The sequence below is a fragment of the Urocitellus parryii genome, chromosome 6, assembly GCF_045843805.1.
Source record: "Urocitellus parryii isolate mUroPar1 chromosome 6, mUroPar1.hap1, whole genome shotgun sequence".
Lineage (NCBI taxonomy): Eukaryota > Metazoa > Chordata > Mammalia > Rodentia > Sciuridae > Urocitellus > Urocitellus parryii.
The window spans coordinates 28,119,953-28,143,221 of record NC_135536.1 but is presented as its reverse complement, the minus strand read 5'-3'; the positions used below and the strand labels follow the sequence as shown (position 1 = coordinate 28,143,221).

General features: G+C 38.5%; 2 protein-coding genes across 6 annotated transcripts in view; one reads left to right on the top strand and one right to left on the bottom strand.

Annotated features, from left to right (window-relative positions):
- Positions 1–556: 556 nt before the first annotated feature.
- On the bottom strand, positions 557–22,396 carry Aldh6a1 (aldehyde dehydrogenase 6 family member A1). Of its 4 annotated transcripts, XM_077799659.1 has the most exons (13): positions 22,270–22,342; positions 21,832–21,880; positions 16,324–16,380; positions 14,014–14,088; positions 13,671–13,832; positions 13,119–13,197; positions 12,664–12,966; positions 11,065–11,186; positions 9,036–9,225; positions 8,653–8,834; positions 6,940–7,119; positions 6,495–6,593; positions 557–2,690 (listed from the first exon to the last, which is right to left on the bottom strand). In XM_077799659.1, exons 5-13 carry the CDS (start codon positions 13,782–13,784, stop codon positions 2,586–2,588), a joined length of 1,374 nt encoding a protein of 457 aa, XP_077655785.1. In that variant the 5' UTR covers positions 13,785–13,832; positions 14,014–14,088; positions 16,324–16,380; positions 21,832–21,880; positions 22,270–22,342; the 3' UTR covers positions 557–2,585. The 4 variants fall into 4 exon arrangements, with proteins under 4 accessions (XP_077655785.1, XP_026257240.1, XP_077655786.1 ...); XM_026401455.2 differs by lacking the exon at positions 21,832–21,880 and having other exon boundaries at positions 22,270–22,396; XM_077799660.1 differs by lacking the exon at positions 14,014–14,088.
- Positions 22,397–22,883: 487 nt separating this feature from the next.
- Lin52 (lin-52 DREAM MuvB core complex component) overlaps positions 22,884–23,269 on the top strand; it is a 109,831-nt gene continuing 109,445 nt past the window's right edge. The window contains exon 1 of one of the 2 annotated variants that reach the window (XM_026402321.2): positions 22,884–22,914. In XM_026402321.2, coding sequence (XP_026258106.1) covers positions 22,884–22,914 — 31 coding nt within the window. The remainder of the gene's footprint in view (positions 22,915–23,269) is intronic. The other variant, XM_077799822.1, reaches the window with a different exon arrangement.

Below are 23,269 nucleotides of genomic sequence, written 5' to 3'. Positions count from 1 at the left end.
CAGTGTCTAGGAGGTTGAAGCAGGAAGATCAAAGTTCAAGGCCAGCCTCAGAAACTTAGTGAGGCCCTAAGCAACTTGGTGTGAGGCACCTGTCTCAAAATAAAAAATAAAAAGATCTGGAGATGTAGCTCAGTAGCAAAGCACCCCTGCCAGTACCAAAAAAAAAAAAAGGAAAAAAGCAGTATAGTCAAAATGTGTACTATCCGTTATATAAACACAAATATAATGACACTACTCTTAACTTTGGACATAGGGTGAGAAGTCTATGTCCAAGTCACTACAACCTAGGGGACAAAAGCATTATAATATAATAATTCCTTAATTATGGCACCATTAAAAGAAAAAAGACAGATTTCTTTCTTTTTAGGAGCTTTTTATTTGTAATTTGTTATGAATAATCAATTAGCAGAATGTACAATCGGAGAAAGTTCAAATGAAGCCATATCAGATCAAAAAAGAGAAAAATATTGAATTCTTTAGCTGCTACTAACATGAACACAACTGTACACTTTTGAATAACAAGTAGTTAGCCAAATGAGTTTATTCCAATGAGAGCAACAAAATTCTGATTAGTCAGTATTTTTTAAAAAAAAAAGTGATTTTCTTTAAATGTAAGGAAAATGTTAGGAATCTTCGTGGTTATGTTTAATTCCACTTGGAATTTAGGCAATAATAAATTTTTATTCAACCCAGTCTGAAGTTGTTGGATTGTATTAAATATCAGCTGTGTTTTATAAGACAGAAAACAAGGGGCAATTGTATTCTCAAACTATAAATTTCTAATGCCTCACTTCTAGGGAGGCAGAAAAAACAAACAAACAAACAAACAAAAATCCAGAGTAAGGTTCCGAGTGTATTTTGTTTCAGTCACCTTAAATTATTGAAGGTTCTGACATTCTATCCATGCACAACATTTTCAAAGTATTTCACACTCCATAACTCCCCATGGAGTAGGGTAGCACTAAATGACTAATGGAGAAACAGAAAAATAAATGATACCATCTGGCTAAGGGATTATGCCATCAGAGCCAGAAGTCTTCCCCTAGTTCAGAGAGCACATTAACTCCAATTCTAATTTCAAGATTAGATATAGTGGCACATGCCTGTTGGACTCAGGAGGACAAGACAGGAGGATTGCAAGTTTAAGCCAAGCCCCCCCAATTTAACAAGACCCTCAGCAACTTAGTAAGACCCTGTCTCAAAATCAAAACTAAAAAGGACTGGGGATGTAGCTCAGTGGTAAAGTATCCCTAGGTTCAATCCCATCTGCCACCAAAAAAAAAAAAAAAAAAAAAAAAAAGACATATCAAAGAAACAAAGGTTAAAGGCAGCTGAATTAACAGAAGACTGTCAAAGCATTTCTTCTTCACTATTTTAAGTAATGAAAAATTTAGAAATTTATTAGGCCCTAATCAATCACATGAGGAGTTCTCTCAGTAAAAAGTATCACTAATGAGAAATCCAGGCAAAAAGAAAGAGTAATATATAAAATTTGGTAAGCCAGGTATGGTGGCTGGCACATGCCTGTAATTCCAGTGACTCAGGAGGCTGAGGCAGGAGGATTGCAAGCTCAAAGCCAGCCTCACTAATCTAGTAAGGTGCTAAGCAACTTAGTAAGACCTTGTCTCAAAATAAAAAATAAAAATACTGGGGACATGGTTCAGTGGTTAAGCACTCCTGTGTTTAATGTTTGGTACCAATAAAATAAAATAAAATAAAATAATTTTTTTTAAATTGGCAAATAATAGAATATATGACTTTCTTAAGGCAAGAATCTAACATGGTTTTGTGGGTGGAACCCTCCTTGATTTCTGGGTCTAAAATAACTTTTGAAATAATTTTCTAAGAAAATTATTGCATCTGAATTAATGATTGAAGTACTGATAAATGATTGAAGTAATTCTGACACTTAACATTTGGCACATAAAACATTGATTTATCCATTGTATACTGAGGTATTCTTGAGAATTGATTTTAAGAAGCAGGAACCAAAACAATTATAGAATTAGTGGTCATGAATCACAGGGACAACAAAGTGGCATTGAGCAGAAAAGAAAGCAGTGATCACATTGTTGGGATAAATAGAAATGGATTATACCTATGTAGTGAGGGAATGGGCAAGCAGCTCGGGAAAACTTGGCAGAGGGGTTTTGCCCACTGGCACTGATGAAGGGCTGTGTTTAAGGCTCCACCAGAGGTTCATGAACTAGTTCTGTCCTGTTTTCTCATCCAAGGGTTCTTCTTCCAATTATTGGAAGATGATCTATACATACACTGACTTTACCCTCCTTCAGGTCATTAAAAAAAGGGGAAAATGTTTTAGAAAACAGATCTAACTAAGTTCTTATTCCAGATAAGCATTATAGTTACAAGAGTTGCCTTCAAAGCAGAAATAAGAAGAGCAAGTTAGTGGTACATTAGGGGTCTCCCTACAGCAAATTTGAAGGGGCCAAGAGTCCTGAGAAAGAGTTGAACAACAACATATTCTAATCCCAAGCATCTTATCTGAGCAAAGTTGACAAATGAAGTTGGTCAAGAGTGGAGGGAGATTTCTCAGGATGACTGAGTCTTGGAGAAACTTAGTTCTAACGGCCCATGGTAGGCATGACTACAGCAGGTGAGGAAAGAGTAGCATCTTCTTCTTTCCACTGAGAAGTGATGGTCTTTAGCTGAGTGTAGAACTGGATGCCCTAAAGACAGCAAAGAAAATGGCAAAAGAGAGTTAACATACTTCTGGTGGGGAAAGTCATGATTCTTCTTTGAATGGACTTTTCAAGGTTGTTCTTTGAGTGCTACTCATGTTCCTATTTGAGCAACAGGTGCAACCAAAATCCAATGTGTTGTTTATGAGATAATTTTAAAAATAATACAATATTGGACACAAGAGTAAATAGTCATCCTTAGCCATTATTACTATGCTGAAATTAGAATTTATAAGCTAAGAGTGTCTAAATGGAAAAATAGGACAATGTAATCTGTTAAACTTGCAGGTCATTCTATTACATTTTTTTTTTTTTTTTAAATTCTGGTGCGCTGGGAATTGAACCCAGGGCCTCATATGTGCTAGACACGTGCTCTGCCACTGAGCCAGATCCCTAGCCCCTTGCAGATCCTTCTGTTGCAGAGCTGAATAACATGTGCCCATGTCAATAGATTTAACTCAAATCATGCCTCTACCCTTATTTTTTGTTATTTGTTTGTTTACTTTGCAGTACTGGAGATTAAACCCAGGGGTATTCTACTGCTGATCTCCATTCCTGCCCCCTTTTTGAGACAGGGTCTCACTAAATTGCCAGGCTGGCCTCAAATTTTCAATCCTCCTACCTTAGCCTCCTGAGTTGCTGGGATTATAGGTGTGTTCTAATGCACTGTCCTGCATGACCCTTACTAACTGCAGCTTGACCTTGAGTCTGATTGACTTAACATGCACACTATAGCAATGTTGTAAGGAGAAAATGAATGACATACAAAAATATTGTAGCAAAGTTACTACTGCTCAACAATTGTTAGTCATTCTTTCCTTCCCATGAAAAAGAAGAAGGAATAGAGTAGGAAATAAATATGTTAGGCCATTTCTGATAACTGTGTGATAATGAGCTTTCTATTGAAGAGACAACAGAGTTTCTGTAGCAAATCAATGGTTTAACAAGAAAAGAAACATTGCAAGGAGGGAGAGGCCAAGGAGAAGCTGCTTTAGATTAAATAAAGAGACGTAAGAAGTTAAAAAAGAGAGGGGGGGAGGGGGGAATATATTGTGTAGATCTAACACTTATTAGCAAACTAGAATGATGGAAAAAAACTTCCTTGATTGAAATGCTCTTATAGAATTATTTGACAAAATCTGGGCCATTTTTTTAAATATTCTTTTTTAAAAAATACCTTTATTGGGCTGGGGTTGTGGCTCAGCGGTAGAGCACTCACCTGGCACACTTGAGGCCCTGGGTTTGATCCTCAGCACCACATAAAAACAAATAAACAAAATAAACGTATTGTGTACAACTAAAAAATAAATATTAAAATACAAAAATAAATAAATAAATAAAAATACCTTTATTTATGTATTTTTAAGTGGTGCTTAGGATCGAACCTAGCATGCCTCACACGTGCTAGGCAAGTGTGCTATTGCTGAGCCACAACCCCAGCCCCAATCTGGGCCATTTTAATATGTTGAAAACAAATTTCAATATAAAGATACCCCCCCCCTTTTTTTTTTTTGGTACCATGGATTGAACCCAGGGGAGCTTAACCACTGAACAATATCCCCAGCCCTCTTTATTTGTAAATTTGGAGACAGGGCCGTGCTAAGTTACTTAGGTCCTTGCTAAGTTGCAAAAGCTGGCTTTGAATTTGTGATCCTCCTACCTCAGCTTTCTGAGTTGCTGGAACTACAGGTATGTACCATCACACCCAGCAAACATACAACTAATTTTTACAATTTCCTTTTTGTTTTTGAGACAAGGTCTTGCTCTGTTGCTGAGACTGGGCTTAAGTGAGCCTCTTGCCTCAGATTCCCAAGTAGCTGGGACTACAGACATGTGCTACCATGCAAAGTTTGACTTTCATATTTTATTATGTAAGGTAATACTTTCATATCTTCTTTCCAAAATGCCAAGTAGCATTTAATAACATAAAGATTTAAGAATTCAACCATGTATTCATTTTTTTCCTCCAAAGAAGCCTATCTTACCCCAGCGTATTTATAGTAATTAAACCAAGATGGCAGTTTGTGGGAGGAAAGAAACTGTTTTTTTAAAATATTTTTGGTTATAGATGGACACAGTATATTTTATTTTTATGTGGTGCTGAGGATCCTACCCAGTGCCTCACATGTGTGAGGGAAGCAATCTACCACTGGGCTACCATCCCAGATTGATAAAAACTATTTTAAATAGTTTTACCGCTTCCCTTAAAAGAAATGCTTGTTACTAGTATCAAACTACAGATGGTCTATGATTTACTATTTTTCCAGATTAAGATGATGCAAAAGCAAGGTGTTTTCAATAGAAATTGTGCTTCAAATTTTGATCTCTTTTTGGGCTGCAATAAGCAATATGAATTATCAGCCCCAAGTCCATGAGGGTTGAATATTCTGTTGTTTTAACTATGATGTTCAGTAGGTTAGTTGTATGATATTTTTAACTTATGATGGGTTTATTGGGATGTAATTCTATCATCATAAGTTGAGGAGTGTCTATAGACACTTATGTAAGGTGATACTTTCTTAACTAGTTAGTCGTATCTTAAGCATATATCCATAACTATCATATCTATTGGATAATGTTTAATTAATTTTAAATTTTAAATTATTAGACAGGGTCTCATTAAGTTGCCCTGTCCTTGAACTTGCAATCCTCCTACCTCAGCCTCATAAATCACTGGGATTACAGGTGTGTACCACCATGCCTGGCTTCCAAAAAGAAATCACCTCTAATCACCATTATCCCTTTCTTTGATGCTAGGTAGTATGCCTCATGTGTTCCCATTGCACATCGAAAAGTGTTTGATACAAAGAAGGTATTTTTTTGTGTGTGTGTGTTTGGTGCTGGATGTTGAACCCAGGTCTTTGTGCATGCTAGGTAAATACTCTACCACTGAGCTATACCCCAGCCCTGAATAAATTTTTTGATACATGAACAATTATTACAGGAAAAATATGTGCAATGGGAACACATGAGGCATACTACCTAGTATCAAAGAAGGGGATGATGAAGATTAGAGGTGATTTATTTCTAGAAGAATAGCAGAGAAAATGGCAAATACAAAGGCCTGGACTTGCCAGGCATGGTTGTGAATGCCTGTAATCCCAGCTACTCAGGAGGCCGAGGCAAGGAGGATTGCAAGTTCAAGGCCAGGGCAACTTAATGAGATCCTGTCTCAAAAAAATAGGCTGGGGATATAGTTCAGTGGTAAAGCACCTCTGGGTTCAATCCCTAGTACTACAAAAACAAAAATAAACCAAACAAGACAAAACAAAACCCACCAAAACAAAGGCCTAGACTTCCTCATGCTGTTTTCCCCCAACTTTTTTGCCTTAAGTTGTTCAAGAATAAGCTATTTTGTTAACGTTTCATTAACTTTTTAAATTTTTTTTATTATTTTTAGTTATACATGACAGTATAAACCATTTTGATATATTTACACAAGCTTGGAATATATTCTAATTAGGATCCCAGTCTTATGGATGTACACACGATGGTGAAATTCACTGTGGTGTGTTAATATATGTACATAGGAATGTTATGTCAGATTCATTCCACTCTTTCCCATTCCTATCCCACCTCCTTTCCCTTCATTTCACTTTGTCTAATCCATTGAACTTCTACTCTTTCCCTCCCTCCCCTTATTAATTCTTTTCTAGGGGACTATCTGAGAAATACTTCAGAACAACATGTGACCGCCCAGAAGCTGCTGGCATGTCCTTCTCTGCAGAATCCTTGTTTCTGAATATGTTTAAGAAAATTTCTTAAAGGAAAAAAATTTGACTCAAAAGTTACCTGTTTGCCATAGAAATTGGTGTCTCCCCTGAAAGATGATCGAGAACCAGTGAATGAGAACATTGGCAAAGGCACTGGAATAGGGACATTCACTCCCACCTAAAAGCAGAACAAATCTACATCAAATACTAAGCAAAGAACTCAAACTATAGACTCTCTATTTAGAAGCATAAAAACAAAGATGGATTTATTTTTCTTTTTTAAAAAATCAATTTATATTTTATGGGTTTTTTTTGGGGGGGGAGTGGGTGGTACTTATTTTTTTGAGAGACCATTTTAAATTGCTAGCTTCCATCCCATTCTTCACTCTATGAACTTTTATTACTGAGGAAGAAATGGAGCATTGTGGAAGATTAAAGGGACAACCTTTATAGAAGCTGCAATGACTGATAACTGTCTACTGTCTCCTCTTAGGAATCCCTAAGAGCTGTGAGAATCTACAAACCTGTCCAACATCGACCAGGTGGGAATATTTCCGAGCAGTGGCTCCATTGGTGGTGAAGATGGCAGTTCCATTTCCATAAGGGTTGTCGTTTACGATTTTGATGGCTTCATCTAATGTTTCTGTTTCCAGAACCACAAGAACTGGACCAAAAATCTCTTCTTTGTAACAGGTCATATTTGGCTGTCAGGAATGATCAATCCAGAAAAGAAGTGAGCTCTTTGGATTCTATGTATTTTATACTCAACCTGGTAATTTTACTTACTACCCACTAGTTTATGTAGACTTCTTTCATGTTAGCAGTCTCTTTCCATTTTTAAATTACTTATTAAAAACTCTGTTCCATCTTCCAAACTATCAACATATAGACAACCTGAAATTCCTATTAATTATAACCACACTCTGTACTTTTAGTTCCCACAACTCATCACTAGCTTCCTTTGTAATAGCTGTACAACTTGTTTCATACAATTGTTATGTTACCAAACAGTTATATGAAAATTTTTTTATAAATCAAATATATATAAAATATCAGATTATTTTGTTTACAGAAAGCCTGTGCTAAGTTCTCTGAAACAAAAACACTCCATTCCCACTTATCCTTTACCTCCAAAATTTAACTATGTACATTTATATTTTGATATTGTGTTATACATAAACACCTAAAACAACCTTCACCACTACACCTAATCAGCTGTGTTTATTGTTGATAAGTGGATTTTTCTTCTATCATTCTGTGGTAAGAGACTTCATAGTTTCTACTACACTTACATTCAATCCTTGGTTATTTAGGATTGTAATGACAATATGTGAATTTCAAAAAAGGTTCCTAACTTCACTTTAGTCATGAATGTCAACTGAGAGACTTTCAGAGTTTTGATAAATAAAAATTGACAGACCACTTCTTTTTGACTTTCTCGTGAAGATATAGCTAAATTTTGGGCCCAGAGTAGTTATACCCAATTGAGTAGTAGATATAGAGATTGAGACATTGTAATAGCTATGAGGTAGGTTGCAAGAAGGAAGAGAAAAGTTACACTAAATAAGGAACCAGTATAGTATAAGACAAGAGTTGACAAACAACTACCTATGGGCCAAATATAGATACTATTTTTGTATAGGTCATAAGCTAAGAATGGTTTCTACTTTTTTTTTTGAATTGGGGATTGAACTCAGGGGCACTCAACCATGGAGTCACATCCTCAGCCCTATTTTGTATTTTATTTAGAGACAGGGTCTCACTGAGTTGCTTAGTACCTCACCGTTGCTGAGGCTGGCTCTAAACTCACAATCTTCCTGAGCTGCTGGGATTACAGGTAAACACTACCGTGCCCAGCTCTACATTTTTAAATGGTTGAAAAAAAATCAAAAGACTACTTCATGACATGTAAAATGACACAAAATTCAAATGTATGTCCATAAATAGAGTTTTATTAGAATACAGCCACATAATGCTGATTTCCCGTTACATGTCAGAATTGAGTAATTGTGAGAGAGATTATATATTTCTGAAAAGCAGAAAATATCTAGCTCTTCATGGAAAGTGGCCTGGATGGGGCTCAGGAGAGGAGACCCCAAATTAAAATAAGTGAACAATCCTGGCCAGACTTGAGGTCTTAATCATTAAATGTCTTCATTTATAAACCAGAAGGAAAGCTTCCATAGCCTCTAAGATTCCTTCAGCTTTCATATTTGTGAAATGATTGAGTTGTTCACCTTGACATTTGAGATGATGGTTGGTCCAACAAAGTTACCATTTTCATAACCTTTCACTTTAATTTTTCGCCCATCCAGAAGGATGGAAGCTCCCTCCTTTGTTCCACTATCAATCAGATTACAGACTCGCTCTTTGGCCTGGGGAGTGATCAGAGGGCCAAGATCAGCTCCAGGCTGGTCTCCTGTAAAACAACACATAAGTATCTAAGGACTTCATTAACATAAATTATTATGTCTAGTAATGTATGAATCTGAATGACAAATACATATAAATAGAGGTAATGGTAAGACTAGAAGACTGTTTCCCTTTGTCAAGGCCAATGCTAAGATATAGTGTCAAAGATACAAAATCTAAAGTTGCTGGGCAGCAGATAGGTGATTACCTGCATTGACCCTCAGCTTTTTGGCACGCTCCACCAGCTCTGGAAGCCACTTCTTAGCCTCTCCCACAAGGATTGCTGTTGAAAGAGCCATGCAGCGCTGACCAGCAGCTCCAAATGCTGCCCCAACCAGCTGGTTCAGGGTATTTTCCTTGTTGGCATCTGGCATGACTACCCCATGGTTTTTGGCTCCCTAAAGAAACACAGATTGTGCATCAATATTCCTTAGTCAAATACAATTAAGCTAAGAATGAGAATTTAAGGGAAGGATTAGAGAATTCATTCTTTGTTGCTTTGAGGACAAAGAGGTTATTTTTAATACTGCTTAAATTTTAGCAACATCAAGCAGGTCTCCACATTTTTTCCCCTCAATTTCCAGTTGATAAGCTGCTATATATTTAGCTTAAAACCATTACCAAGGCAAAAAAGCCCCAATCACACTCAAACCAACAGGTTAAAAACTGCAACCAGGAACCAAGGAAAATGTTGTTTTCTAACTTAGGTAGGAAGCAATTTGTTGTCTGCTGAGGTTTCCAGTTAAATTAAGAGTAATGTAAACAAAGAGCTGCCAGTAATAATAATGCCAGTAATCAGCCAGGCTAAACTTAATTTCCTGTACCAAAAATAATTAAAAATGCAGTAAACAGCTAAGGGTCAAATTCAGACCTCGGGCTGGAGATGTGGCTCAAGCGATAGCACGCTCGCCTGGCATGCACAGGGTGCTGGGTTCAATCCTCAGCACCACATAAAAATAAAATAAAGATGTTGTGTCCACCGAAAACTAAAAAATAAATATTAAAAAATTCTCGGGGCTGGGGACGTGGCTCAAGTGGTAGCGCGCTAGCCTGGCATGCGTGCGGCCTGGGTTCGATCCTCAGCACCACATACAAACAAAGATGTTGTGTCCGCCGAAAACTAAAAAAAAAATAAATATTTTAAAAAAATCTCTCTCTCAAAAAACTTTATATAAAAAAATTATCTCTCTAAAAAAAATATCAGACCTCCTAAAACATAACATCTAAAAAGAGGTTCCTCGGGGCTGGGGATGTGGCTCAAGTGGTAGCGTGCTCGCCTGGCATGCGTGCAGCCCGGGTTCGATCCTCAGCACCACATACCAACAAAGATGTTGTGTCTGCCAAGAACTAAAAAATAAAAATGTTAAAAATTCTCTCTCTCTCTCTCTCTCTCCTCTCTCACCCTCTCTTTAAAAAAAATAAAAATAAAATAAAAAAATAAAAAGAGGTTCCTCAAATTGGCTTGCTTCTAGACTTCTATACATATAACTACATATATATCTTCTATGCAGACTGACATATAATCATTTTCACGTCTCTAGATACAACTATAGTTGAGTGTATGGGTATATACCATGTCTACTACTTAATTTAATCCTATTATAGATAATGTTGAACACAGAATACATGCAATAAATATGGAGTGAACTAGGAGGGGCTTAAGTCAAATTGGACAAAACATTTAGCCATGAAAAATAAGTGGCAATTATCTTTTTTTCATGTTAGTTGAAGGAAGGGTGGGGCAAGATGCAATAGTACTTTATATTTGGTATTAAAGAGTTGCTAAGCATTTGGCAAAGAACTAGTAAGAGTAAAGTAAAAATTAAAGCATGTCACGTATCATATGGGGATATTTGGTTCTTTTTGGTGCCTTGAACTACTAGTTAGTATGTACCTTAAAAGAAGGAAGGATTAAGGGCTAGAAGCATGGTATAAAGAAAGGAAGAAATAGAGCCAGAACCAGAATCAGGCTGTTACTGCTGAAAGCCTAAAGAATCTGAATAACATTCTTAGGAAGAAATATGTCCCTTGTCATCAAAATTAGTTGTATATGATAAAGGTGGTCAGCATGATCAATACTCTTCACAAGGTTCACGGTTAAGAAGACATTCAGGATTAAATGGTAATTAAGAAACACTGGCATTAGTGGGAAGAGTGGTCTTGCTGTTGAAGTGCTGTTCTTAGATAATTTATAAACATATAACAAAGTTCAGGAGAAAAAAAGAATAAAAAGTCACCATGTTGGCTTGAACCCTCTTGCCATGTCTTGATCCTCTCTCAAAGATATACTCTCCTGCCTGGTTGGATCCCACAAAGCTGATTGCTTTGATGTCCGGATGATCACAAATAAAATTTACAGCTTGGAGAAGAAAAAAATGGTCACCAAAAAGAACAAGGGCCATAGGCTTCTCAACGTGGTAAATCTCCCCTTTACCCACTGATTAGACATTCTCATAATTGTTTTTTCAACACTCAATTGCCATTGTGAAGTTCTCTTTTGTTCCCTTAAATTCTTTTATTTATTTTTTATTTGTTCTAATTAGTTATACATGACAGTGGTATGCATTTTGACATATCGTAAATGGAGTATAACTTCTCATTCTTCTGGTTGTACCTGATGCAGAGTTTCACAGGTTGTGTAATCATATATGTCACTTGAATTCTTTACAAATTCTATTTAGCCTCTACCCTTTCAGCATTTTTTTTCATTTATTCCAGAATTCTTGTGTCTAGTCTAATTTGAAGGCTATAATTCCTATTTTTCTCTAAAACAACAGCCTTTTACAACTAGACACTTCCATTTTTTTTTCTTTAAATATGTGATAATGGGGGATGGGGTTGTGGCTCAGTGGTAGAGCACTGATCTTTGCATGTGTGAGGCACTTAGTTCAATCCTCACCACCACATAAAAATAAATAAAATAAAGGAATTGTGTCCATCTACAACTAAAATATATATATATATTTTAAAAAATGTGATATGTCCTCAACTGGGTACGATGGTGCATGCCTATCATCCCAGTGACTCAGGAGGCTAAGGCAGGAGGACCCCAAGTCTGAAGTCATCTTCAGCAATTTAGTAAATCCCTGAGCAACTCAGTAAGATCCTATTTCAAAATCAAAAATAAAAAGGGCTGGGGTTATAGCTTAGTGGTAAAGCACTCCTGTGTTCAATCCCCAGAACTAAAAACAATAAGAATATGATATGTCCTCAACTGCTACTATATATAGAGACTCTCAGAAACTATTGTGCTATCACACAAGAGGTGATATAGCATTAGTATTTAAAAGCAAGAAGCAGAGTCAGCCTTAGGATACATACGCTAACATTTATAATTTGTAGCAGTGTTAACTTTGGGCAAATTACTTAATTTCACTCTGCCTCAATTTCTCATCTGTAAAATGGAAAAATAATACTGCCTCAAAGGGTTGTTATGAAGATTAAATGAGTTAATAAACTTTGTCTAGGGGCTGGGGTTGTGACTCAGTGGTAGAGTGCTTGTCTAGCATGTGCAAGGCCCTGGGTTTGATCCTCAGCACCACATATAAATAAATAAATAAATAAAAAACAAAACAAAACAAAACTTTCTCTGTCTGGTCCTAACCCATGTTGTTGGAGGCCCACTGCACAGTGAAGGGCAAGAAGCTCTGCTGCTCCCCAGTTAGTTACCTTAGCACAGATGGCAAACAGTCCACAAACATTACCTTCAAACATGGAGATTACTATTAGTGAGTCCCTTCCTTCCTAGTTTTCTCATCCTAAAACACTCAGTTGACACTCAACACCTTAGTTTGTTGATGCCCATATTAAGTAGTCACATACATTAGGGAAGCTACCTTCATGTTGTCCATGGATGATGTTCAGTGTTCCATCAGGGGCACCAGAATCCTGAAGCAGCTTAGCAAGAAGCATAGTTGCTCCAGGGACTCGCTCTGATGGTTTCATTAGGAAAGTATTCCCACAAACCATGGCCATGGGAAACATCCAAAGGGGGATCATGGCAGGAAAATTAAATGGAGCAATGCCTGCACACACTCCCAGGGGCAGACGATAGGAATAAAGGTCCATGTCTTTGGTGATGGATGGCATAGTTTCTCCCAGCATGAGGGATGTCACACTACAGGCATGCTCGACCACCTCTGGAACAGAGAAGAAGTAGTTAGGCCACTAGCTCCCCACACTGAGCATTGCTTAGCTTTATCTTGTTCTGTTCAGCCCTGAGGCTGTGATCAGGCCAATGACAGAATCCCATCTTCCTTTTCCTAAAGTCCCACAAGGGCTCCCAGCTTACGAAGGCCTCGGAATACATCTCCTTCAGCATCAGCTAGGGTCTTCCCTTGTTCCAATGTGATTAACTTGGCAATTTCTTTCTAGAGAGAAAAACACAAATAGAAACTCATACAAGGATATTCCTCCTTTTGTTTACTTTTGCAGTTCTGGGGATCACACCCAGGGTCTTGTGCATGCTAAGCACACACTCTACCATTAAGCTAGAACCTTAGTCCCCATGTTCCTCCTTTTAATTCTAAGGTAGCCAAGACAGAACAAAACAGACGGAGAAGCAGAACGAGGGAGACAGCCATGATCAATGTCTCTGTGTTGCAGAGTTAGGGAGAGCAGCTGAAAAGGTCACTGGAGGAGTGATCAGCCCCACTAGGCACTAGTGTAGAAAATTATACCATTTAGGTTTCTTTTTTTTTTTAAATATTTTTCTCTTAGATGTTGATAGATCTTTATTTTTTTATTTATACATGGTGCTGAGAATCGAACCCAGTGCCTCATACATGCAAGGCAAGTGTGCTACCACTGAGCCACAGACCCAGCCCCCATTTAGGTTTCTTACCAAGTTTTCTTTAATAAGTTGTTGATAGCGGAGCAGGACCTGCTGCCGGCTCAACACTGATGTGTCTGCCCATGCAGGGAAAGCACGCTTGCAGGAAGCAACGGCTGCATCCATTTCAGCCTTGGTGGACTGAGGGACCCGACCAATAACCTCATTAGTGGCCTGATGGGAAAAAAAAAAGCCATCATACTTTGCCAATGCCCTACTTTCTCCATGTTCCATCTAGTCACAGAGGCGGCACTATGTACTTCATGATAGACACTCAGGTCCCCAGGGCCCCACCTTCCCACTATGTTCCCAGAATTCTAGACCAGTCAATAAGTCCCAAACCAGTTTTGCTTACTGGGTTGTGGATGTCAATCCATTTATCACTTTTGGATTCAACAAATTTGCCATCAATGAAGAGTTTTACAGTTGGCTGGGGATTAAAAAAAAACACACAAACTTTATATTAATTAATTGCTTTGTTTCTCCCTTTCCCTTTCATAAAGCAGGAGTAGTTCAGGTTGATAAGTGAATCTTCTTGTCTTTAGGACTGTTACCCCTAGGAAAAAGATACACAATGTTCTTGTCTATAGAACTATTAACATGCAGCAGCACCTCTCAACACTGTTCTGACTCTGAGCATAAGAAACTCTTTGCTATTCACCCAGTGAGCTTCATGAGCAAATACATCACTTGGAAACTTGGTTAAAAAAAAGCAGCCACTGTGTGCATCAGCCAATTATGACTTACTGGCCCCACTGACTTTCTGTCACATTATTACATACACATTTTACCTTTATGATAAAAAATTTTAAATTGTTCTATCTACATGTATTTAAAAAAAAAAAACTTTTTGTAGGGCTGGGATTGTGGCTCAGCGGTAGAGCACTCGCCTAGCACGGGCGGGCCCAGGTTCGATCCTCAGCACCACATAAAAATAAAGGCATTGTGTTGTGTCCATCTACACCTAAAAAATAAATATTTAAAGAAAAAGTTTTGTAGTTGTAGATGGACAGCATGACTTTATTGTTTATGTTTATGCAGTGCTAAGGATCGAACCCAGTGTCTCACACGTGCTAGGCAAGTGCACTGCCACTGAGCTACAGCCTCAGCCCTACGTGTTTTTTTTTCCCCCCACTGAGATCACTTTCACTAAATTTTCAGAGGTCTACTTTTTTTTTTTTCTGTTGTCATACAGAATACCTGAGAATGGGTAATTTACAAAGGAACGAAGTTGTGGAGGCTAGAAGTCCCAAATAAAGCAGCTGTACCTGGCAAAGACTTCACAATAAAGCAGAAAATTGGGAAGGGCAAGTGGGTGAGAAAGTCATTCATTCTTCTTCATGACCTAACCACCTCCCCAACACCCAACACAATGGCAATCAAATTTTAACATTCAGCCAGAAGAATAAGTAGTTATGCTCCATTTGTGTACAGTGTATCAAAATGCATTCTACTGTCATGTATAACTAATGAGAACAAATAAAAAAATCTTTTTTTAAGAGAGAGAGAGAAAGAGAGAGAGAGAGAAAGAATTTTTAACATTTATTTTTTAGTTTTCGGCGGACACAACATCTTTGTTTATATGTGGTGCTGAGGATCGAACCCGGGCCGCACGCATGCCAGGCGAGCGCGCTACCGCTTGAGCCACATCCCCAGCCCCTAAAAAAAAAATCTTAACATGAATTTTAGAGGAGACAAACTACAATTAAACCATAACAGGATCTGTGAACCAAAAATGGTGAAGGACTACTGGGCTACAGTATGTACATACTTCTAAAGGGAGAGGATTTTGCGTAGCAGTCTTTGTTTAATAGATTTGAAATACAGAAGTGACAGAAGATAGATGTTCTGTAAAAACAAGAGGAAGACAACTATTTGGCAGATTCAACAAAACCTTTAGAAGAAGACAAGAGTGGTGGCACATACCTGTAGTCACAGGTACGCAGGAGCCTGAGGTGGGAAGCTCACAAGTTCAGGACCAGTTTGGGCAACTTAGTCAGACCTTGTGCCCCTGCCAAAGTCTAAACTTCTAGAAGTCAGAGAAATGTTTGTACCTTTTGGCATAGTAAGTAACATTCAAAGAGAAATAATCCAAAAGAAGGAAAAAACTATTTTTAAAATGTTTTATAATATTGAAAAATAGAAACAATCTAAATGTTACATGGAGAAATTACTAGTTAATTCAAGCTACATCAACTTGATGGAATAATCCACAGCCATTAAAAACCATAATCATAGGGCTGGGAATGTAGCTCAGTGATAGAGGATTTTCCTAGCATGTACATGTCCCTGGGTTTGATCTCCAGCTCTGAAAAAACCCCACATAACTATAAAGTCTATCTTGCAATAATGAAACCGCTCACAAAATCATAGTCATAATAGTAGGTAAGAAAACCAAGATAAAAAAATTTCACATATACTCTGATCACAATTATGTAAAGATAAAAAGGAATACCCCCTGGGCTGGGGTTGTGGCTCATTGGTAGAGCGCTTGCCTAGCATGTATGAGACACTGGGTTCGATTCTCAGCACCACATTAAAATAAATAAATAAAATAAAGGTATTGTGTGTCCTACTACAACTAAAAATATTAAAAAAAAAGAATATCCCCACACCATATTGGATTCCTTCTTGGAAGTCAACTTTCAATGATAAATATACTTACCACTGAAGAAGAGAAGGAGGATGTTGGATACCAGGTGGAGTGTACCTTGGAAGAAACCTGTGTGATAAAATAATAATTTGATAAATGAGAAAAGAAAATTATTAAAACTTTAGCTACTGCATTAGAATACTAGCTACTGTGAATATGAAAAAGAACTTGGTATTTGCTTTCAAGGACCATATACCTTAAAAAAAAAAAAAATATATATATATATATATATATATATATATATATATATATGCATTTTTAGTTGTGGATGGACAAAAATACCTTTATTTATTTTTTATGGTACTGAGAATTGAGCCTCACACATGCAAGGCAAGCACTCTACCACTGAGCCCCAGCCCCAGCCCCATACTTTCAAAGAAATATATGAAACTATGAGGTGCAGCAAACAGAGAGAATAATGTCATAATAATCATGTCCCAAATTTCCAAAACTGGGTTGATTAAATTTTTTTGTTATTATATCATATTTTAATAGTTTGGGGTCTAGAAAATGTCATCATAAATCTAACAGAAAGAAAATATTTAGCATGGTATATAATACAACAGGTGTTGAAAACAATGTACAATCAATATTTATGTAATAAGCTATATCTTGTATAATCAATGTAGATATAGATTAAACAGTACATAATAAAATGTAAGTATAATCGCTCATACAAATACTTGGATACAAATGTTCATAGCAGTGTTGTTTGCAACATGCCAAAACTTGGAAATGACCTAGATGTCCACCACTGGATAGGTGAACAATAAAACTAATGTCTATATCCATACTACTACTCAAAAATAAAAAGGAATAAAATATTGACACATGCAACATGGGTAATTATAATAATTATGGCAAGTGAAAAAATTCAGACATAAAAAGAGTATATAATGGATGGTTTCATTTATGTAAAAAAAACTACAAAGTGCAAACTATAGTATGAGTTTAGTGTAGTATTGTATGAGAAAGCAGACTAGTAGTTACTAGGGAATGATGGGAAAGGTGGCAAAGGGGACTAAGGAAAACTGGTTTTAGGTGATGGAAATATGTTCATTATTTTGACTGTCATTTTTGTTTTGGTACTGTAGACTGAACCCACGGCTTTTTACCTCTGGGCTACATCCTCAGCTCTTTTTATTTTTTGTTTTTAGACAGAGTTTTATAAGTTGCTGAGGCTGATCTGGAACTTTTGATCTTCTTGTTTCAGGCTCCCAAGTTGCTGGGATTACAGGTCTATGTCACCACACCTGGCTCTCATTATCTTAATTGTGATGATGACTTCACAGGTTTATAAAAATATTAAATCTTATAAATTGTACAATTTACTTATTTATTGATTGATTACTGGGGATTGAATCCAGAGGCACTTTACCACTGAACCACATCCCCAGTCCTTTTAAAAAAAATTTTTTTTTAGTTATACCTGGGCACAATGTCTTTATTTTGTTTATTTATTTTTATGTGGTGCTGAGGATCGAACCCAGGGTCTCACAAGTGTAAGGCGAGTGCTCTACCGATGAGCCAAAACCCCAGTCCCCCCAAGCCCTTTTAATTTTTTTAAATTTTGAGTCAGTCTCATTAAGTTGCTTAGGTCCTTGCTAAGTTGCTGAGGCTGGTCTTGAACTCTCAATCCCCCTGCCTCTGCCTCTGAGTCACTGGGACTACGGCATGCACCACCATGCCCGGCATAAATTGTACACTTTAAATATGCACAGATTATTTTATGCCAATTTTATCTCAATAAGGCTGTTTTTAAAATGCCACAGGTGGGCTGGGGATGTGGCTCAATAGTAGCGCGCTCGCCTGGCATGCGTGCAGCCCAGGTTCGATTCTCAGCACCACATACAAACAAAGATGTTGTGTCTGCCAATAAATAATAAATATTAAAATTCTCTCTCCCTCTCTCACTCTCTCTTAAAAAAATACTCTAAAAAAATGCCACAGGCACCTTATGGGAAGAAATATGTCCTATCAGTAATATATGATAGGGCAAAATCAGTGAATGGAGGAGGGAGGGTCAGTTACAACAATGTCAGCTTAAACTGTAATTCTAAAAAAAGTATACATATATATGTATACATACACATATATACATATACATTATGTGTATATATGTTATTTTTTAGAATAACATATGTTATTCTAAAAAAGTATACATATATATGTATATACACACACACATACATACATATACACATATACATACACACACACATATATGTTGTGGAAATTGATTTAAACAAACCCTCCAAATGGCTTTCCACTGCTCTTGGGATAAAGACTCATCTCCTTGATATTGCTTGGAAGACTCTACATAGTATCTTTGTTTCTCTAGGTCTCTCAGCTTGCTTCTTTCCTCCTTACTTTCTCTGTTCCAGTTATTCTGAGTATGTTTTGCACTCTTGCCCTTGCACATGCTAATCCCTCTTGGCTGGCTCTGTTTCATTCCTTTTGCTTGGTTCACTCTTACTATTTTAGGTTTCTACTTGGTTAACATTTGTCTAGGAATCCTCAACGTCAGGTCTGGGCTAAGTACCTGATTGTGGAGTTTCTCCGTTTGCTTTATGGATACTAAACAAGCTTGTTTAGTTATTAAGTTCCTCTCCCCTTAGATCAACTGACCATTGTGCCCTCAGCCCATAGCATGGTTCCTGGAATACAATAAGTACTCATTAATATTAATGATAGGACATATTTCTTCCCATAAGGTGCCTGTGGCATTTTAAAAACAGCCTTATTGAAATAAAATGGCCATAAAATAATCTAATGAGCCAGGCTTTGTAGTATATACTTAGCTACTTAGGAGGCTGAGGCAGGAGGATAGCAAGTTCAAGACCAGCTTGGGCAACTTAGTAAGAAGATGTCTCAAAATAAAATTTATATTATTGTTGTTTCTGTGGCACTGGGGAATCAAACTCAGGGGAGTTCTCCAACCTAGCTACATCCCCAGCCCTTCTTATTTTATTTTTTTTATTTTGAGACAGTATCTGGATAAATTTCCCAGGGTGGCTTTGAACTCATGATCTTCCTGACTCAGCCTCTTAAGTAGCTGGGATTACAGGTATGCACCATTACTGGGAACAATTTACAATTGAGCTATATCTCCAGCTCTTTTTATTTTTTATTTTGAGACAGGGTTTCACTCAGTTGTTTAAGGCTTCACTAATTTGCTGAGGTTGGTTGGTCTTGAACTTTTGGTCCTCTTATCTCAGCCTCCAGAGCCACCACTGGGATTACAGGTGTGTACCAACATGCCTGGCTGGTTTTTTTTTTTTTTTTTTTTGGTACTGAGGATTGAACTCAGGGGCACTTGACCACTGAACCACATCCCCAGCCCTATTTTGTATTTTATTTAGAGACAGGGTCTCCCTGAGTTGCCTCTCCATTTGAGCTCAAGATCCTTCCCAAGCAGCTGGGATTACAGGCATGCACCACTGCACCTGGCTATGTTTTTGTATTTTTTAGTGAAATATAACTTCTCATTCTTCTGGTTGTACATGGTGCAGAATTACAATGGTTGTATTAGATCTGATATCTTTGCTTCATTTCCTAAGAAACATTCATTAGCACCACTGCTGAAGAAATTATCCTATGACAAGTCACACCAAACTTCTACTGTCTATATGCACATTTTCTACCTGCTATTTTTTTTATAAGGAACTCTCTTTTCCTCTTGGCTAATGACCTATTAGTTTTGCAACATTTTACTCAGAGTAAAACCCTTTTGGAAACTTTCTCTGAATTGTACAGGTTGAGTTTGGGGCTTTTCCCTTATGTCCCTGCAATACCTTGAGCATGCCTATTGTTTATCACTTATCATCACATTACATTAGAGGACATTTCAGTGAGTCTTTTACTGAAAGTCTGGGAAAGTATCCACACGGAAAAAGATGCAATATTTAAATTCTGAATTCCCAGCTCTATCAGTTATTAACTGGGTAACATTAAATGTCAGATAATTTACTTAGTTATGTTTATTAATTCTAATCTTCATAAATATTCTTAAAGCTGGAAACTTGTGGAGCTGGGATAGAAGCCAAATGTGATTGTGAAGCTTGTGCTTTTTGTACAACATTACTGAGGCAAGTCACTGAGTCTTTAAGATTGGTTTTCTGAATCGGAGTGAGAATATTATAAGAAAGAGAAAAATGTTCTTGATTCAGTTTTACTAGCCTTGATAACAGAGAAGATAAGCTAAATACACAAAATAACTAAAAACATGAACCCTCACATCTACAAATCCTTTTGATAGTCGTCTTTATATTCCTGGATTTAGACTACTTTTTTTGTGTGTGGTCCTGGGGATGGAAGCCATGGCCTCACGCAAGTGCAGGAGTGCTTTATTTTTATTTTGAGATAGTGTCTAAGTTGCCCAGCCTGGCTTTGAACTTATGATGCTTCTGCCTCAACCTCCTTAGTAACTGGGACTACAGATGAGTACCACTCTCATCAGATTTAGACTACACTTTATCAAATTTTCATGTTACAGTAACTTCTAGTTGGTAAGGGTTATTATTTCTGGTCTCTTGGAGGTTAGTTCATAGATTTCTTCCAATGAGTAAAAAAATAGTGTCTAATATTTTTAAATAAAGTGCACAGGAAGAGGTTTTCCTCCTTGAAGCAAAGGACAAAATACCTTCTGAATATTCTCAATGATTCACTTTTTTTCAGTGATTCATTTTGATGAGAGTAGAATTGAAGGAAAAAGCCAATTTCAGTATAAGATTTCTAGAAGGTGGTAATGGGAAATATAGTTTCCTTGCTATTAAAAAAGAGAATAGAACTAGAATCACGGCAAGAAATATGAGTGAAGCCAGACCAACCCCTTTAGCCCATTCTCAAACATCAACCTTTGCTGGCTCTGCTAAGAATTTTGAAAATGAATATGTTTCTGCAATAGAACTCACCAAAACCTAATACTAATATTACCTAAAAGTAAAACAACATAGAAGTTGTTACCAGGTTGGATGTAATTAATAGGAAGGCAATGTTGTTCCTTGTAGGTTTGAAAGTCTTCCCTGAAGCAACACTTGCCTCATATTTTAAGTCCTTTCTAGGCTTAGAACAGGGGAGAGGCTATGAACAAAGCTGGGGATCACAGGCTTCAGACCTGCAGCTTCTTTAACTTTATAACCTCTCTTTAAGCTGGCTCCAGAGACCACCCGACCCCCACGGGCAGAGTTGAGAATGTGTTGAAGAAGCTGACTTTGTGGCAAAAACTTTGAACTTCTTGTCCTGCTTGCTCTCGTTCTGGAAATGTTTAATCGTTTGAATATATGTGGAACATAGTAACATAACAATGCGCCCTTTACCTCCAACAAGAAACCGTAACTTCGCAAGAAACAGTTTAACTAAAAGTCTTGGCAAGAAAGTACAGAGCTTGTGGAAAATACAGAGTTATAACAGTTGGGGAGAACTGTTAGCAAATGGCTGCCTTGGGTGAAAACTCAGCGTACATTTCTAGGAGATTCAAAGTTCATTTTCTGACCCCTCGCGTACTCCCTCCCCCCTTACCTTAGATTATGGACAGAGAAGTCGAGAGAAAGGAGCAATTTGGACGTTCCTGGCAGGGAAAGAGCTCTAAGTGAGGTGACCAGAAAAGGGCATTTCTAGGGAGAGAGGTGGCTGGTGCAGAGGTGAAAAGGAAAACTGTGGGCGGACTGAGAGGTAAGAGCAAGCGAGTGACAGCAGGGACACAGTAAGACTGGAGGACAGTGGGCTAGAGCCAGAAAAGGAGGCTCAGGAGGAAAGGGTGGAGGGCCAGGGGTGATAATTCAGGGCTCATTCCAGGGTGAGGGAAAATACGAAGTGAGAGAGTGGGACAGGGCTGCACAGTGGGGTCCGCCAAGAAGGGGCTGGGCCAAAAGTCTGTCCCGCCGGAGCATTGCTCAGAGAGTGGGTGGAAAGGATCCATTCCTAGCTTCGTGGTCCCTCGGTGCCACCCTCACTCGCCTGCAGGATCCGGGACCGCACTGTCGCCGCCGCCACCACCGCCGCCATGGCTCTGAGCTGTCTCTCCTCCGCTTCCACAGCCTCTGCGGCCTTTGCCTACCAGGCAGTAGCGCGGCCAGGCCTCGCCCTCCAGCCTGCCAAACCTCTTCATTGGAAGACAAGACCGCTTCCTCCAGCCAATCACTCACCGGAACACCTGACTCCACCTCTCACTTCCAGTCCTGTGGGAATATGATTGGTCAGAAAGAGAATGGCTCTCGCCTCCTCCCACCTCAGCCAATTCTATTGGTGAAGATAGGGAGACGCCCCTGACTTGGGTACTCTATACTGAGCACGCGGGGAAGACGCCCCCTAATCGGGAGTCACGATTGGCTACGGGCATGATCCAGGTCCCACCCCCTCACTAAGGAAAGTAAATAGACCCTCCAAGAATTTTGCTGTCACTTTAACACGACCACGAGGGGCGTGACTATAACCGGGAGGGCGGGGATAGGCAAATATTGCCCTATGGGGGGTTAATGAGATTCGGCTACAAGTTGGGGATTGGGTGTCTCTTTGGGGGCGTGGCTTATGAATCCTAGCTTTCCCGCCGACGGTTGGCCACGTCACGTGACATGGGTCGGAAGATGGCGTCTCCCACAGACGGTAAGAGCCGGCTTGGAGCCGGCTTGGAGATCCTTGGCCTGCAACTTCTTTCTTTGCTTCTCTGGGAACTTCCACTATCCACCTTCCCCTCGCACTTACAATTTTTAATTGGGATCCTCTCATGTATCTTTCACTTCATTTTCCTGGGATGAGTCCCTGTCTCCAGCTCGCCGGTTCTTCGCAGCGTCTCCATATATCCTGGCGGGTGGAGGAAGGCATCAGCCAGGGACCGGTTTTAGGCAAAAGGACCGGGATCGCCCTGGCCCTCCCTTAATCCTGTTGGAGTGAGACTGAGGATACAATTGGGGGAAAGAAAGTGCTTTCCTATAGTTTTCTCCTCGGGGTGCCCCATTGA